Source organism: Micropterus dolomieu, linkage group LG21 (genome assembly GCF_021292245.1).
Source record: "Micropterus dolomieu isolate WLL.071019.BEF.003 ecotype Adirondacks linkage group LG21, ASM2129224v1, whole genome shotgun sequence".
NCBI lineage: Eukaryota > Metazoa > Chordata > Actinopteri > Centrarchiformes > Centrarchidae > Micropterus > Micropterus dolomieu.
Window position 1 is genome coordinate 3,481,892 of NC_060170.1, and position 18,176 is coordinate 3,500,067.

General features: G+C 39.0%; 1 protein-coding gene across 5 annotated transcripts in view; it reads left to right on the plus strand.

The window, feature by feature from the left end:
* Window positions 1-17,342, plus strand: part of pnpla7b (patatin-like phospholipase domain containing 7b) — a 32,855-nt gene extending 15,513 nt beyond the window's left edge. For 4 of the 5 annotated variants that reach the window (XM_046035221.1, XM_046035220.1, XM_046035217.1 and 1 more), the window contains 20 exons: window positions 1,764-1,841; window positions 2,605-2,810; window positions 2,918-3,049; window positions 3,823-3,946; window positions 4,073-4,268; window positions 4,508-4,657; window positions 6,463-6,526; window positions 6,674-6,842; window positions 7,039-7,221; window positions 7,325-7,443; window positions 9,648-9,804; window positions 10,063-10,179; window positions 10,581-10,650; window positions 10,800-10,916; window positions 12,533-12,681; window positions 12,913-13,065; window positions 13,156-13,272; window positions 14,076-14,160; window positions 14,303-14,433; window positions 14,533-17,342. In XM_046035221.1, coding sequence (XP_045891177.1) covers window positions 1,764-1,841; window positions 2,605-2,810; window positions 2,918-3,049; window positions 3,823-3,946; window positions 4,073-4,268; window positions 4,508-4,657; window positions 6,463-6,526; window positions 6,674-6,842; window positions 7,039-7,221; window positions 7,325-7,443; window positions 9,648-9,804; window positions 10,063-10,179; window positions 10,581-10,650; window positions 10,800-10,916; window positions 12,533-12,681; window positions 12,913-13,065; window positions 13,156-13,272; window positions 14,076-14,160; window positions 14,303-14,433; window positions 14,533-14,598 — 2,583 coding nt within the window. In that variant the 3' untranslated portion in view covers window positions 14,599-17,342. The remainder of the gene's footprint in view (window positions 1-1,763; window positions 1,842-2,604; window positions 2,811-2,917; window positions 3,050-3,822; window positions 3,947-4,072; window positions 4,269-4,507; window positions 4,658-6,462; window positions 6,527-6,673; window positions 6,843-7,038; window positions 7,222-7,324; window positions 7,444-9,647; window positions 9,805-10,062; window positions 10,180-10,580; window positions 10,651-10,799; window positions 10,917-12,532; window positions 12,682-12,912; window positions 13,066-13,155; window positions 13,273-14,075; window positions 14,161-14,302; window positions 14,434-14,532) is intronic. The other variant, XM_046035218.1, reaches the window with a different exon arrangement.
* The last annotated feature ends 834 nt before the right edge of the window (window positions 17,343-18,176 follow it).

The following is an 18,176-nucleotide window of genomic DNA, read 5'->3' on the forward strand; positions in this document are numbered from 1 at the left end:
CTCTCCAAAATTAAAATAACAAAGACATTTCTTAATAAACTCCCATCTAACTTTATCAAAAGCCTTTTCAAAATCCGCTATAAATAGTAATCCTGGTTGTTGAGTATTTTTATAGAAATCTACAGTGTCAAGTATCTGTCTCAAATTGTCACCAATAAATCTTCCTTTTATAAACCCTACTTGCTCATTCCCTATAATACTATCAATTCCTTTTTTCATTCTTAATGCAATGCATTTGGAAAGAATTCTAGTGTCACAACAGAGCAAGGTCAAAGGCCTCCAATTTCTTAAATGCCTAGGATCTTTAAATTTACCATCTGGGTTTTGTTTCAAGAGTAATGATATAACTCCTTCTCTTTGGGAATTAGATAGTATTCCTTTCTGAAATGAATAATTAAATGAGGTCAACAAAGGTTTCTTTACTTCTAAAAAAAAAGTTTTATAAATTTCAATTGGAATACCATCAATGCTAGGCGATTTTCCCAATGCAAATGAGTTAATAGCCTCTAATAACTCCTGCTCTGTTATTTCCCCCTCACAGCTTAACTGATGGGTAGCGGAGAGCTTAGGAACGTTATCTGAAGGGAAGAACTGTTCAATCACATGTTCAATCACATTGCTTGGATGCTGTAATTCTTCCTCTTTAGAGTATAGTGATTCAAAGTATTCTATTTCTTCCTGTAATATTTCTTGTGGGTTTGTTACCAAAACATTATTTTTATATAAACTTATAATATTTTTTTTTGCAAAATTTCTTTGATTCAGTTTTAAAAATAGAGCTGTACATTTTTCCCCATTATTCATCCAATTCGCATGTGAGTTAACAATAATTCCATTCACACGTTCACGATAGAGGCTCTCCAATTCATCTTGTTTTCTTTTAATCCGAAGCTCATTTTCCACTGTATATTTTTTGTCTATAACTATATGTAATTCATTTATTTCATCTATAATTTCCTTTTCTTTTTTTAAATTGATTTTTCGTTTGTATGAGCTCGTTTTAATTGTATGGCCTCTGAAGGAGCATTTAAAGGCTTCCCAAATATTGTGTGGATCTGAAGAATTTTCATTATTTTCAAAAAATTCTTTAATAAATTTTTTGGTTGTATTAATAAACGCTTCATCATGCAAGAGTGACAAGTTGAATTTCCAGTAGCCACGCCCTTTAGAGTATTGTGAGTTATTTATCTGCAAGAAAACCAGTGCATGGTCTGATCTTAAACGATCAGAAATATAGCATTTTAAGGTTTTAGGCACCAGTAAAAAGGAAATGAGAAAGTAATCAATTCTACTGGCTTGCCTTCCTCTGCGCCATGTATACCTTATTGTATCTGGGTTTTTAAGTCTCCAAATGTCCACAAGATCTAATGATGCCATAAGCTCCTGTATTTCCTTGTGTGCATGAGGATGATTATTACATTTATTTAAACCCAAACGATCTTTTTTTATGTCTAAAACAGTATTAAAATCACCTGTTATTACAATTTGATTATTTTTTATTCCATTAAGACAATCCCTTATTCCATTAAAAAAAATTGCATTGTCCTCATTAGGGGCATATATATTGACTAAAGTTATTTGCAAGTTTAAGGGGGGCATATAGGGGCATATATATTGACTAAAGTTATTTGCAAGTTTAAGATAGTTACATCTATTATTATCCATCTTCCTTCTTTATCTTTATTTATAGAATGAATTGTGTAATCTACATTTTTTAAAAATAGAATCATTACTCATTTCATGATGTCATTTCATGTTATCAGGACCCCAATCTGCTGGAGGGGAGGGTTAATCTTCGCCAGGTCAAAGCCGGCTCTGTTGTGGCTCACCAGGGAGATCAGGTCAGTCTGTTGGCCTACACTGGCCCAATGCGTTGCTCTTTGTGGGACAGACGAGTTAATACAGCACCAAATGCATGTGGATCTTTTAACAAACAATGGCCCAGTTTTCCATATAGAGACACATCTTAGTTAAATCTCCAGTTCCAATCAATTACAAATATTTAGTTTTTAATTGCTAAATTATCTTTTTTATTCTACTATGGAAATGATCTACAGAGTTTGGTAACATTTCTGATTTAACTGCTTGAGTGTTACAACCCTGCCCCAGGGGGAAGCAAGCAATATGTAGGAGGAAACATTTGGATAAACCAAATGTAGGTTTGTTAAGGGTGCCCTTTCTTGTAAAGTCCTGTTTCCACTGTGTACACACGTGTGGATCCTTGAGGTCTAAAAACATGTTCAATGTATTTCCTTCCTCATAAAACATTTGCAAAGCTGATTTTTGGTAGTGTGAAACCTTTTTTTTGTTGGCCCATTGTTTTGTTGTGTTTCTTGGCAGGCTACCACCACCTGCGGGTCAGTGAAATAGTGTTCCATTGGCATGAATGTGTTGCGCCACACAGTTGCGCACGCATGTGCATTTACATACACCTGCACATGTACAAAAAAAGCAGGGGCCCACATGTAAATACGTTGTTTTATAGTGCTATGGGTGGTCAAAAACTGCACATAAAAAAATGTATTCATGCTGCTGATGTGTATTCTTTATCACTAATTTTTTCTCCTCCACATCTCTTATATTTCTTCTCCACATCACTTACAGGATGTGAGCGTGGCATTTATCATCTCTGGGTTGTTACATGTTTACCAGCGTATGATAGACCGTGAGGAGGACACCCTGCTGTTTGTCACCCACCCTGGGGAGATGGTGGGTCACCTGGCTGTTCTTACGGGGGAGCCCCTTATCTTCACTGTCCGAGCTCACAGAGACTGCACCTTCCTCTCCATATCCAAGGCTCACTTCTATGAGTAAGATCAAGCACACACACAAAACATTGAGTCATTCATTTGGGGTTCAAAAGTGGGTTCTTCCCGTCAAATAACTAGGAAACAAATCTGTGTTTTGACCTTTACAGGATCATGCGCGAGGAGCCCAGGGTGGTGTTGAACGTAGCTCACACTGTGGTGAAGAGGGTGTCACCATTTGTCAGACAGATTGACTTTGCCCTGGACTGGATGGCTGTGGAGGCTGGCCGTGCCGTCTACAGGTATCTACTCTACGGAGCCAGCGATTGGATTCTTACTGAAACGAAATGTCTTTGATGTTTTTTGGAGACACAAGAACAACTTAAGCTATACAGACAAACACAAAATGGGACATTAAGTCTATCATGTCAATTAGGGTTTGGCCAATAAACGATTACATTGTCCATGGTCGATGGCTGATAGACATCACGACGACGAGCCAGCATCGTGATAGTAAAACCCCCCCAGGAAAACAAACACTCAAATTTTCACATTATACCACCCTGTGAAAGCAGGTTTTAATGACCACGAACATTCCTATTATTGTTTTAAGTATGCTTTGCACCTGCCTCGGAATTCTCTTCTCCCCACACTCGGACACACTCACACACACCTACACCTCAGGCAAACACCCCGGCTTGCCCCGCCTCTCTGTGTCTCACTCCCCCGTCTGCTCCGTTTTCTCCATCAGCAGTATGTTTTATAAAGTCGCCTAAAAGACTGAGAACTAGTTTTTTTTCCGTATATTTCCACCCACGATCCGTTATCACGGCAGCAGGTGAGCCGCACGTCGGCTTATTAATGACGCAGCCTATCAAACAACTGAAACCAACATCTGCACCCTGTGTGTTCACTGCTGCTTTACCTGGTCCGTGCGTAAAATATCCACCGCGACTTGTAACGTAACTCAATAGTCTACCAATTTTTTTAACCAAGTGAAGTCTGAATGAAAACACATGCACATAAGACGACTGCCGATTGGATTTTGTTGTTTCTGTCATTTGTTTGGTTTTAGACAGGGAGACAAGTCAGATAGCACCTTCATTGTTCTCAGTGGGCGACTGCGCTCTGTCATTGCAAAGGATGATGGGAAGAAGGAGCTGGCTGGAGAGTACGGCCGTGGGGATCTAATTGGTGTGGTAAGTTGTCAGGAACTGATTAAGAAAAACTGAAGTTTAAAAGATACTAAAGACACACTGCTTGGGGTATACACATTTTTAGGCACCACATATTGTAGTACGACCTCTGTATTGTGCATTGTCCAGGTTGAGGCCCTGACCCACATGAACCGAGCCACCACCGTCCACGCTGTCAGGGACTCCGAGCTGGCCAAGCTACCTGAAGGAGCTTTGAACTCCATCAAGAGGAAATATCCTCAGGTTGTCACCCGGCTGATTCATCTGTTGGGGCAGAAGATCCTGGGCAACATGCAGCAGGTCAATGGACCTTTGGCTGGTAATGGTATACTGTCTTTGTTAGTGTGTGTCAAAATGACACCGAATTAATGTACTCTACCAATAATATGAACATTAACAGTTATCATGTGGAGATCAGGTTAGCTTTTAGAAATATTACCTGGCTGAGTGATGACATGTACCAGCCACTGTGGCCAAAAAAAATGCAAGATAGGGCATTAAAAGAGCAAAATGGTCTTTTCTGTCTAAAATATCCATTGAGAAAAACACTCCTCTCCTCTGCAGCACGTAGCCTGGGTCTCCACACCCCCACCAGTAAGTGGGATGCTGAGAATCCAGCCTCCAACCTGTCCACTGTGGCCATCCTGCCTGTATCTGAGGAAGTTCCCCTCACTGCCTTCACTCTGGAGCTGCAGCATGCACTCAGCGGCATTGGTACACACACACACAGTGCTCACTCCACTTTTACAGGTTATCTCAGTACTCATGATTCACAGAGAGACAGACCACTTCCTTCACAGAATGTGTTTCAGCATGAAAACCATTAACAACACAAACATCGTATCTTGTATCGGCCAGAGCATATTTAGGAAAATATAAGGCATCGGCCATTTTTTTACTTCTGCTGATTTTGGACTTTCACAGAACAAAATGTTTCTCCCAACCCCAGTGAGCAGAATGGATTAAAATCAGTATTTTAAGTTAATTAATTTAATTGCTGCATAGAACGTTGATATAAATTGATATAAGCGGCACGTGTTGTTACAGCACTATGCTGGTAGAGTTTCAGAGCACACTTATTTTTGTTAGTTCACAGATTTCAGTGACAGCAAGTAATTCTAAATATAGCTCCACCCAACTTCAAACTGATTAGAGGTCTAGTCAGCAAGGGTAATTGAGAACATGCGCCTTTAAGGGACAAAAGTATTGATTATAACCTTACTTAATATGAAATTATTTTTTATTATTTTTCATCTTATGAATCTTGCTGCAATTATACGAGGGTCACTAAACTTCACAAATCAATAAAAAAGACAAAGTTATAACTTATCTTACCCGAACAGGTGCAACAAAACCAATAGAGGCTCATTAGGGATGTGGATATGGGTGGACCATGGCTATGAAGAGCCCTCAAACATAACTCTAACTCTAACTCTAACTCTAACTTAACTGTGAACATGATAGCTTATTGGCAAAAATAATTGGCACCCCTAAATCAAACCAGCTAATCAGCGATAGCTAGAAAAATGAATGTTTGTTGATACTACTCAATCTTTTGTCAGGATCATAATATTGAAACACAATCAGCTTGGTTATGTGTATTAGTTGTTCAAGATGAGTCTAGAGAATTGCTGTTTTTCCCTTTCTATATACATTCTTTGTTTCAAAATAAACCTGTTGCACAACTCCTCCTCAGTATACCCTCATGGTGGTACATCTTACCAGAAAAATACCACCTGATAAAGGCAAGATAGCCAAAAATGTTTGGGGGAATGAAGCATGGTATGGGGGAGTAGTGTGACATGTTTCATTTTGATGGACGTGCTGAAACTCACACAGGTCTGCGCTTCGCTGTGAGTTTCTTTAGAAACTACCATTTTTTATGGCCAAGCATCCCTGTCCTGCATATTGCATATAAAATGCTTGTCCTGTCATTGTCACATTGTTCTCGCTGTAGGCCAAACATATAAAAATTGCTTTGATTACATAAATTATTATTGTGTAGTACTGTTTGAAAGGGCATTGACTCCAGATCTATTAAAGAGCCTGTGTAACGTCTAAGTCCAAGGCATAATCAAGCTACTGACGGTAAGACATTACAAATTAAGCACAGATAAAGATTATAAACAAAAGAAAATATCTACATTTCTTCTTCTTCTTCTTCTTCTTCTTCTTCTGTCTTGCATACTACGAACTGCATGTCAACAGGAAATTTCCTTTGCGAACACAAACCTGTCTGCATTTAGGGATCTACTCTAGAATCTGCACCATGATTAATTCAGTTCAATTCAATTCAAACAACTTTATGTTTCCCCATACAGCAATTCAGTTTCAGTCTACCTGTCACATAAAACAAAAAAAAATCAGATAGCACCATCCCGAGGGCATTAAACAATTCCTGACTCAAATTGTGGTCAGTATGACTCATGTCCTGCCTAGCCTTCTGGAACAGCCGTTTTTTTCACAGCAATGTCATAGATCCTATTAAAACATGTTTGATGTTTTTCTGTTTTCTGAAGGCCCCACGCAACTCTTGACAAGTGACATCATCAAACAGCGACTAGGCTCTGCTGCTCTGGACAGGTAGACATTTGATTGAGTGATTAAACTGTAAATATGTATAGTATAAGTAATCTGTTCTGTCATTTAATATGCAGTGAGCAGGTTCATACATACAGTATCAGGTGATATGGTGCAAACTGGCTGATATTTGTACCTCAACTATTAAAGTGTCCATGAGTATCGCCTGTCCAGTTGGCTCGGGCAGCAGGAAGACATCCACCGCATTGTCCTCTACCAGTCTGACTCTAGGCTCACTCCTTGGACACAGCGCTGCATCCGCCAGGCTGACTGCATTATCATCGTGGGACTGGGTGAGCAGGAACCCACTGTGGGTGAGGTCAGTACAAATTACAGTACAATACAAACACTCACACCTGTTAGGCTGCTGTAGCTTTTTTTTTTTTTAGCAGAAAGCTCATTTAGAAAGACCGGTCATAAGAGAATAGGACTATTCACTCACACCATCACAGTATGTATTAACTGCCATTCTGAGTGAAAGCTATCTGCTTCTCCTTCCTCTTCTCCAACTGTAGCTGGAGCGGATGTTGGAGGGCAGTGCAGTCCGTGCTCAGAAGCAGCTTGTCTTGCTGCACAGGGAGGACGGCCCGCCGCCCAAAGGGACAGCCGAGTGGCTGAACATGAGGAGCTGGATCTCTAGACACCATCACCTGTCCTGCCCCCGCAGAGTGTTCTCCAAGAGGAGTTTACCTAAGCTGGTACTAACCACCAACCTAATAGTCTTTTATGGGCAGTTCTGGCCCGATTAGCAAATGCTTCATTTCTGTGTGTGTGTGTGTGTGTGTGTGTGTGTGTTTTCAGCTAGAGTTGTACCAGCGTGTGTTTGAAAAGTGCCCAGATCGTCATTCCGACTTCTCCCGTCTGGCCAGGATCCTGACAGGAAATGGCATCGCCCTTGTGCTGGGTGGAGGGGGCGCCAGGTACTTCAGCTTTATATACAAACACATTCAGTACAGAGTCTTCAATAATAAAAATAATATGTCACGAAGTTGGCTCTCTTTTAACCTGGCTAGATCATCATGGTAACAGATGCCGCACACCTAACCTGCTTCATGTTCACAGTTTCAGAGTAAAATTGACTGTAAAACAAACCCACTGCCCCTTCACTAAATCTTCTCCTGACAGCGATATAGATTCTCAGCTGAGGGAATCTGCAATATATATGCAAACTTGCGGTTAGTACGGCCACAGAAGGAAACCATTAAGCAATCATAGTTTGAATCAAGTTTAGTTATTTTATTTTGGAAATTGACCGGATTCTCAATTCCCTTTCTGTATCTGACTTCCTGCGCGGTTCATCTGCTCTGTGCTGCTTGACGCGGCTTCCATCAAAAATAGAGTGGGTGCCTATTCTCCGTGCAGCGGTGCTGAGAGCTGCTTCTAGGATGCACTGCAGCGCTTCTGGTGTGAGCACAAGCATTGACTAGAATGGCCATGATTAATGATTCTGCAGGAGTGTTGATATTTGAACTCAACTGCCAAACAAATACACGCTTCCCTTCAGTGCTCCCTCAGAAACTCCATCCCGCATATTTAAAATCTCTGTTGTTTCTCCAGCGTTGAAACGCTGTCACCCTTGCCTGGTCATATAGCTTTCTTTTCGATTCATACTCTTCAGACCTTTTCCTCTTAAGCTGTTCCTTAGCCATCTGTCCTTTACAGTGCTTGGAGTCCAGCATGTTTGAATCATAGACTGTATAGATTGGAATGAGCCTGTGTATAAAACTCTCAAAACACAGACAAAACTGAGAGCTAGCAAACTGTGTGGAAATATTAGCTGAATTTAACAAAACGTGTACTGATTTTGGTGGATCACTTACTATCCCTTTAACCACTGCTTTGGCCATTCACAAAAGACAAGAGTATACATGATAACAACGTAGTAATTCATATTTTTGCAAGGTTGTGCTGCTTACAGATAAACTATATCATTATAACTCCTACTATCGATTTAGTATATATATTTTTTTTTTTCATTAAAAAGTTTGAGAAAGTATAGAAACGACACATGCTGCTTACACTGATTTAAATCAATGGCTCCATACAGCAAATATCACCACGTGTTGAAAACAATACAGACTAACAAAAACGTTTCACATGGCTTGTTGTGGCTGAATCCAAATGGAAAAAGAAATATCTCTTTTCTAACACTTAAAGCCTGTGAAAATATTCAAAGTCACCACAGCATCTCCCCCACCTGCTGCTGTTTGATTATCATCATTTTCTTATGGAATTAAAAAAAGTTGTTTGCAGCAACTCAGTACAAGGTTTCTTTTTCTTCTTTTTTGCGAAGTGCATGACTCAATCAGTACAGCTGCAATTCAATTACAGTTAGAATTGAAATTATAAGAAAAAATGTTATTAATTCTTATGCTGGCATTGTAGAAGTATCTATACAAAACAGCAAACTACTGATAATTAATTAACAAAATATGCATATTCCAATAAGAAGGTGTATTCTGATTGTTTCTATTCTGATTTCTTTTCCTCACTGCTCTGGCTTGCTCTGGAGCTCTGACAAGGTAGGGAAGTGTTCCTCTCAGCCATGACCTGAGACACTTGTTAGACCTGACTTACAGCAAATCTACTGCTTTCACTTGCCAGTTTCCTATGAACTGCTATTGCACCCACTGAATTCCTCCAAACTGCCATTATTTCAGTGGGATTGTGTGTGTAGTTCCACCTATCTGTGCACAAGTGGCTCTGTGAACCACTTCTCTTCCATTGTATAAAATTATTTTAATAGATGGGCAGTAGCTTTGGAGGGAGGCCTGAAGGGACAGGGTGGGAATTTTGCTCAAAATCTAGCTGTCTCTTGCTAGTTGTATCTAAACCTAGCTTTAAAGAGGCAATATGCAGTTTTTAGCGGTCACTAGGGGTACGTTTTTTAAATTGCAACCAGGTGTGTGCTCGTAAGCTTGCTTGAACTCATGAGCAAGGAGCAGAATCCAACACACAGGGAGACAGCATCACACAAAATGCTGGAAACTCCATTAAACACCCACTGCAACGTTACACAACATTACATATAGCCCATTTAAAATGAATATTTCTTAGGGTATTTGAACAAAATTAAATGTGTATAATGTGATCTGTTATTTGATGGGGGACTGTCACTTGTCAGGGGCTGCTCTCAGGTCGGCATCCTGCGGGCACTGAATGAGGCGGGGATCCCGGTCGACATGGTGGGCGGCACCTCCATCGGCTCCTTAATGGGAGCGCTGTATGCTGAGGAGAAGAGCAACAGTCACATGAGGGTCCGGGCTCGTGAGTGGGCCATGGTGTGTTGACATTATTCTTGAGATAGGAAACAACACATGTACAAAAACCTTTTATTCACTTAATCTGAAAAGGATGAATGTCAATGTCAAGAGCTTTGTTATTAATATTTTTTTTATGTTTATATTTTTAAAATTTTGGTCTTGTTATTATGACATCTGTTCCAATTTTTCCTCTTTTTGACACTAATCTTCCTTTTGTATTTTCTAGATCCAAGCTAAGCTTTTAAAACTCTCTTTTTAACTTCCCTTCTTTCTCAGGATATGAACTGTTATTTTAAGAAGATCTTGGATCTGACCTACCCTGTTACCTCCATGTTTTCTGGAGCTTCCTTTAACTCCAGCGTTAGCTCCGTCTTCAAGGGCAAACAGATAGAGGTATGGTGAGGGGTTTCAGTAAAACAAGTTCTACGAAAAGGCAAAGAATAAGAGCTAAGCAGTGAGGCAGAAGGAATTATTAGCCATATTTAAGACAAGATTGTTATTGTATTGGTGTCACTTAAAAAAGAAAGTGTGAGCAGCTTCTAATCTATCAGCTCTGCTGTGCATATTATCAGAGTGTATTTAAAAACATTGTGCAACATCGGCTGAAGTAAATAATTTCACCTTTAATATGAAGCACTTCATTTTAATTTCAGGAGCTTTGTATTCTGTGAGAATAGTCCAATGTTAGCACATTTCCTTGGTTTACACTTGTGAGGTTGTGTTTTTCAATAATAATTGTCTAATACTTAATTACAAATTTGAAATTGCTCTGCTTTTACCAACTCCTTTGCTAGGACCTGTGGCTGCCATACTTTAACATTACAACAGACATCACAGCTTCCTCCATGAGAGTTCACACTTACGGTCTGTTCTTTTTTAGTTTAAAAATATCCAGCTACTTTTTTTTGAAGATTGCCAAACATGAATATTTACAACCTCCTGTTGTAATACTCTTTCTCCTACTCTGTCGTTTCTTTCTATCTGTCAACCATTCACTCGTCTCCCCATTCCAGGTTCGTTGTGGCGGTATGTCCGGGCCAGTATGTCCCTGTCTGGTTACCTGCCGCCTCTCTGTGATCCCAAAGATGGACACTTACTCATGGACGGAGGGTACATCAACAACCTTCCTGGTGAGAAACACTGAGAGGGTGGTAGTGGACTTTACTGCTTCTACTGCTTTGTGCTTCATATGAGTGGGAATTATATATTCCATAACAAGATATAGGAACACCTGCTTATTAAGTAGAAAAAATACAAGGACGTCACTTTGTGTTGAAAAGGGGTGAGGACAAAGGGGCTCAGATTAGGGGTATGAAGAGACACTTGGCTCACAAGACATCACAATACGCGATATTGGGTGAGAGATCCTTAAACAGTGTTTTAAAGATATCCTCAATGGCGAGATATATGAATGGGGGGTCTGGGTGTCAATTTTCATCTTCAAACACTTAATTTCCTGCATTCTGGTTAAAGTTTTTATTTATGTAAAAGCAAGTCATATTTCAAAATATATAAATATAACAGAATATAATGGAGGGAGAGAACGGAAAACTTGGCCAAAAAGAAACTGTGTCAAGAAGTTGTTAAAGTTACTGACTGGTGCCGCACGTTTTGAGTCATTTTATAATCATTTCATAATCCTTTTTTTGGACAGTGCACATATGTTTCTTCTATATTTTAATTACATGTTTTCTTAATGTGCAAATGAACCTTTCAAAAGGCATTTGGTATTTAACTGAAAGCTATATTTCAGAACTTTTTTTAACAAATTATGCTTTTAAAAAAAAAGTGATGGGGACAAAATCAGCCATTTCAAAAAGTGGTGGGGACATGTCCCCAGCGTCCCCAGTGTAAATGAAACCAATGCTTATATACTGGATCATTCATATCTGTTCTAGAGAACTGAAGTCCGGGAATAGCAAAGAATTTTACAAGTTTAAAGGAATACATTAAAGTGGTGTGTAAAGCAGTGCGCAAAATGTTCACTGCCTAGAGAAACAACTGGAAAAAGATTGAAAAGATGGAAAAACTTTGACTCAAAATCCCCAGCAGCTGGTCATACTTTCTATACAGTACAAAACACTGCTTTCCTTCCGTACAATAGTAAATGCAGGATAAAATAGAAAGTTTTAGTTAGTGTAGATAAGGGTCACAACCTACTGCATCAGAAACTATAACTTAACACAGTAGGTAAAATAAATCATTGTTAACACAGTTAACCACAAAGACAGGGTTACCAACATGTTACATTTAGAAACAGTAAAGACTTAAGGTCTCAGTCTGCATGGCTTTCAAAGATATGGCTTAAATATTTAGTCATAAAATGCACTTAAAAGGGTATTCCAACGATTTAGCATTGCAATCCTATAACATTGTCAGATCAAACCTCTAAAAGGACCTGGCGCCTGCATTACTCACCGACAGTTTGGCTTTGATGTGTGAAATCAGTGTTTACCTTTAAAGCACCTTGGTTTCACATTTTAAGTCTTCCTCTTTAACTATTAATATTCAAGATTAAATAAGCAGCAATCAAAGTTAAAGTTTGGAACAATAAAATCCTTAGTATATTTATCAAGAGTCAATAACTCTACTAATCTGTATTATTAGGACTGTGTGATCAATATAAATGTCTCATGGGAAATTACCACAAACAGTTTCATTAAACATGTGAAACTATTTAAGAAAATAGGTCATCAGGGTTTTTTAAGACATAGAATAAATGTGTTTTTCTCCTTTTGGTATCCAGCCGATGTGGCTCGCTCCATGGGGGCCAAGGTTGTGATTGCAATTGATGTTGGAAGTCAGGATGAAACCAACCTGACCAACTACGGTGACTCCCTGAGCGGCTGGTGGCTGCTGTGGAAACGCTTCAACCCTCTGGCTGAGAAAGTCAAGGTACACTTGTCAGACATGTCAGATGCCCTCTGTAGTTATTCTTGTGGCTATTCAGCATAAATAATGCAGGAATGTAAGGTCAAGTTGGAAAATGGCATAGTCTTTACCTGCTGAACTTATTTTAGAAAAATGGTAGAGATAATCCTATATGAGAATCGTAAAATCTAGGGAAACTGAATATCAGTAATGGCCTTCAGAGCCCTGTTAAACTCAACCCATTTTAACTTCCAGGTCCTGAACATGGCAGAGATCCAAACCCGACTTGCTTATGTCTGCTGTGTGCGGCAGCTGGAACTGGTCAAAGACAGTGAATACTGTGAGTACATTCGGCCGCCCATCAACCACTACGGCACGCTGGACTTCGGCAAGTTTGACGAGATCGCTGTGAGTTTCCCCCTCTGTTGCCTAATGCTATTCTCCAGGTCTCTTCCTGGCTTCCAATGTTACCCTAACTCTCCTTCACTGTGGCTGTAGGAGGTGGGATACCAGCACGGAAAGACATTGTTCGATGTGTGGAAGCGCAGTGGCGTGGTGGACAGCATGCTTAAGGACAGACATCAGGAGGAGTTCCACAAGACCAAAACTGGCCATGTGAGTGTAAACTACAGACACTAGTTATCTGATCAGATTTTTAACCCACAATCAGTTTTTTTTGTTTGCTTTAATTCACACGATTATGGATTTTGTGTTGACACAATTGTGAATATGTGGAAATGTCACAATAGTTAGCTAGATATTATAAACTGAACATTGGAGAAGACACAGTTACAAGCTCTGTTGTTTATGTTGTTATTTTTGTGCAGACAAACACACCTCCTTTAAATGTGCTACCTTTAAAATGGAGTGAATCAGTATGGGTAATGTGAAAACGTCTGTCATAGAACTAAAATTTAATACCCAACTTTGGAGCTCTATGGTGCCATTAGCTCCCTTTACCACGCTGCTGTAGTTTTACTGTCCAGCTGCTCTTATTGGCTCCCAGACCGATTCTCAACTCTTCATAAGCTACTCTCGTCAGTTTGCAGTAAAAAAGCTCTGATACACACAAAGAAACTGAGCAAACAGAGTGAAACCATTTAGCAGCTAAAGACAAAAACAACATTTTTCTCAACCAGAGCTCAAATAAAAAGTAATATTGAATTTATGTTCATAAGGTGACTGCAGCAACAGCTCCAAATAAAACTTGTGTTGCTCTGTGTCTGCTGGATGTCAAAAATGAATTAGTGTTTTCAAACTTGAATTGTTTACATGCTAATTGTCTTTTACTGCAGCCTTGCTAAAGGTACTGTTTTATTGATGCCTATTCAAAATATATAATTAAAAAGAGTGAGAATAAACTGAAATTGAAGCTGATTTAAAGTTCTCACTGGAATGATGCGGTCTGTGTCTTTCAGGTGGTCACCTGTCCGAATGCCTCCTTCACTGACCTGGCAGAGATAGTGGCAAGAATCGAACCTGTCAAGAATGCCTTAATCGATGGTTAGTTATTGGGGAAAATATTGAAATCACAAACCACTGCATCAAAAATGTGAAATATACATAACAAATCTTAATATTAAAGCCTGCTTTAACAAATATAATTTGACAATTAAAACAATTCTTTCCTTCTGTCTGCCTTCAGAGGAACTGTCTGATGAATACCAGACAGACTATGACGAGGAGGTCGTGGAAAGCGCTCTCTCTGACTTCGAGGCATTCACCGCCGGCAGTGAATACACAGAGGGAGAGGAGACGGCAGACACTGCTGAAACAGTAAGCAGAAAACTAACTTGATTTACTCATTTTAAATCCATGTAATCATCGCCACAGATGCAGTAATCCTAAAGTACCACTTTTTTGTCTTTTTCACAGGATGAGGACATTCAAGTCCGAGTGCGACGCCGGCCGAAAAATGCCCCACAAAGTCCTAGACCATGAAATCTACCAGGGCCATCACTGCCTGTCAGGACTGCTGAACATGGTCCACAACACACACATTTTAATGCAGTGCTTTAAGAAATTCACAGTTTGCATTTCAGACATGTAGCTGATACTCAGTTTCTTGCTTAAAGACACTTGAGCAGAACACAAAACTGTTGATGAATACAGTGACTTCTTGTTAGGCTCCAACCTTCCAGCAAACTGAGGTTGTTTTTTGTTTCCCGCATTCTGTAAATTTTAATAGTTTAAACAGTTCAGTAACAACCAGGGTTCCCACTGGTCAAGGAATTCCTAAACATCTGGACATGTGTACTCCAAACAGGGAAAATCTATTAATTCTTTGTGTTCTCTGGGGAAAGTCAGGGAATAGCAAATAACTTAACAAATGTATGGGAATACAAAAGTGTGTATTTCATAGCATGTTTGACAGATTCATCTGTCATAGGAAAAACAGGGACATTTTTATAAAATTGTACCACAATTAGAGCCTTGAAACTCTTGAAAAGACCAGTGTCTTCATACAAGCACACCACGCACAACTAAAATGCACTATTGTCTTTCAGCAGAATATTATTTATATGCAGTGCCACTTTTGGGGGCAGATCTAGTCATAGCTGACTCCTATTATAATAAGCTCAGAACCCTAAAGCACTCAGTGCATTTCATCATGTTTACATATTAGTTAAAACAGTAAAGATATGTTTTATGTGCCTATAGTGCACTTCAAGTACAGTGTTAACCACATGTCTGTCCAGTGATGAAGGGATTTCTCCCCTTTCAGAGTAGGGATATCTACATACTGTAATGCAATGTGAACAGTGACTATAATAAGCTCACATCAGATGTATATCATGAATGTATTTCTTACATGGAGCCTGACTATTTACAAAAATATGAGAGTCTCTCTTTTCATGGCAGTGCAAAGACACAATATTTGGATATTTTCCTGCCAATTTAATTGGCTGTAATTTCCTCACCAGTTTAATGCCATAAAGTTCTTGATTTTGTACACTCACTGCAAAGAGTTTTACAATGAGTAACAGTATGCATACTGTATGCAATTGGTATGCAGTATAAATTGTAACACAGCATTTAACCACAGGAAAAGCTCAGGTGTAACCAAATACATGAACTGTGGGTCTAGCAGAACCCTGAAACTAGCAGAACGTTTGGGATGCCCACATTATTAATGTTGTTCAGTTTATTTGGGCTTTTCACATTATGATGTCAAAATGTCTGCTGTGACAGAGATCTATTTTAAGTAGGGAAATAAATCAACCAGAAAAATTTATGTTTTTACGTACTAATTTTTTCATGGCCTTCAGTACAGTCAGACTGCACGTAACAGTTATTGCATTAATCACAAACCACATCATGCATGCAATATTTTTGTACTACAAGTCCCCATTTAGTTTTTGTCATAAGTAATGTCACTGGCTGAGAGCAATATTATCACCACACATTTCAGGTTCATATTCTACTTCACTCTGTGCCGGAATGAACTGTAAAATATAGGTGCACTGATACACCCCCACTGACCCTGCTCACATGACATGAGTATACACGTGAACCAGCCTTTTTTTTAATGTCCCTTTTTATATCAGGAATAGTTATTGAACTTCGATAAAAGTTAGTTAATTAGTTGACAGAGGACCGAGTACTGGGACTCACCTGATATTACTGAATCTACCACTCAGTTATTCATGCATCTTTATATGGCCAGTACCAGATAACAGACAAATGAACAACTTGAAGGGATGACTTACCTTTGGTGATTAGTGAATGTACGCCTTGTGCCTGGACCTTTTTTATGTTCAAGCTCTATGTTTAAAAAAAAAAGAGTCTTAGAGCATGACCACTATTGAAAGTGCGATCATGATTTAGACCCAGAAATACCTAACACTGGACGGCTACTATACTAAAACTAGTACTTGCCAGTTAATGCAGCATCACACTTTTTATAGCTGCCATTTGTCCTTTTAACTCGCCATAGTTACAGAGCGCCTCTGGTATGAACTAGTGAGTAAATTTGCTTCCATAATTATCTAAATAACATGTTTTTAGTATTGGATGATGCTAATGTTAATGATTTTGTGTTCATATGGAGTAGTTACTATTGTTACAGTATTTTATGTTATTTTATGTAAATCCTTATTTTCAGTTTGTTGTGACTTTTTACCTGTCAAAAGGTTGAACAGAATAATGTAGAATGATGTAGAATATGACATTATTAATATTTAGTGAACAAACGAGTGGGTAATAGTAACAAGTACTGTTTGATAGAAATGTTTTTCTTTAAGCTGTGCTGTTGTTAAAGCCAAAAGTGTGTAAAAACTGAATGGAAACGTCCATAAGATTAGTTCTTCTGTGGAATCAAAAACTGAGATGAAACTATTTGTTGCCATGTTAAAATAAATAGTTTCTGACTGACAGTTACGGTGTTGAAGGTTGAACTGCTGAACATCTTAGATCAGAGGGATGTGCCTTGACAAGGTGATCAGTGTTTTTGCAACTTTTACAGATTACATATGATACATAATTATCATGCATTACAAAGTGGGATGGAAGAGAAACAGCACAAATAAAGTTTCTAGAAGTTGCTGTGGCTGTGGCGCCCAGGTAGCTGACCTGGTAGAGCACGTATCATGTATCTAGTCCTCGAACTTAGCACCTCATTTTGCTGCATACCATCCAATCTTTCTCTATTGTCTATATTAAATAAAGCAGAAATAGCAACAATGGCAGTGTCTGTCGGTTGGTCTACTACTTTCCAGGTTTAGATGAATTGCCATGAAGTTTTGTATAGAGATTTGTTTTCCAGAGGATTAATCCTACAAACTTTGGGAATCCCCTACAGTCTATGTCCCTGACTATTCCCCTAGCGCCATCATGAGGTTGACATATTTGCTTTCTACTGTCTCAACAACTATTACTTGGATTTCCATGAAATGTGGTGTAGACATCGTTGACATCATTGTGCCCAGAGGATGAATCCTAATTTTGTCTGTGCCTTTTTATAGAGCCTCTAGCCAGCATGGCTATAGATTCGTAGTCTTGTTTAATACAAAGGAAGGAGGTAAACATCTTGCTTTGCCCTCAGGTTGTCTGACTGACTTGTGTCTGATTAAGAAGATAAAAAGGCCAAATGCATAAATTGATGATGATGACTGATGAAATTTGAAATAAAAAGTACGTGATGTGCTAACCCCAAACATAACCACAAAGCAGTAAAGAGACTGTAGCAGGTCCTGTTACCATCAATATACTGTAACCTTAGTTATTGTAGACATTATAGATTTGGGTTACTTAATTTCTGATCATTTATGTTGCTTATGAAACTGCAGTATAAGGTGGAAAGATTGATGTTACAGTAGGAGTAATATAATATTATTTGGACTTGTAGAATTAAGTTTATCAGTACACACAGTAATTGTTTCCTTATCATTTGTTAATTCAGAGTAGAGAATTTTGGTTCCCACCTGCATGTTTCCAGGGGGAGACAGAGGTGTGTGTGTGTGTGTGTGTGTACTGTCACGCATCTTGGTGTTGATTAAAGAGGATTATTGAAGAACTTG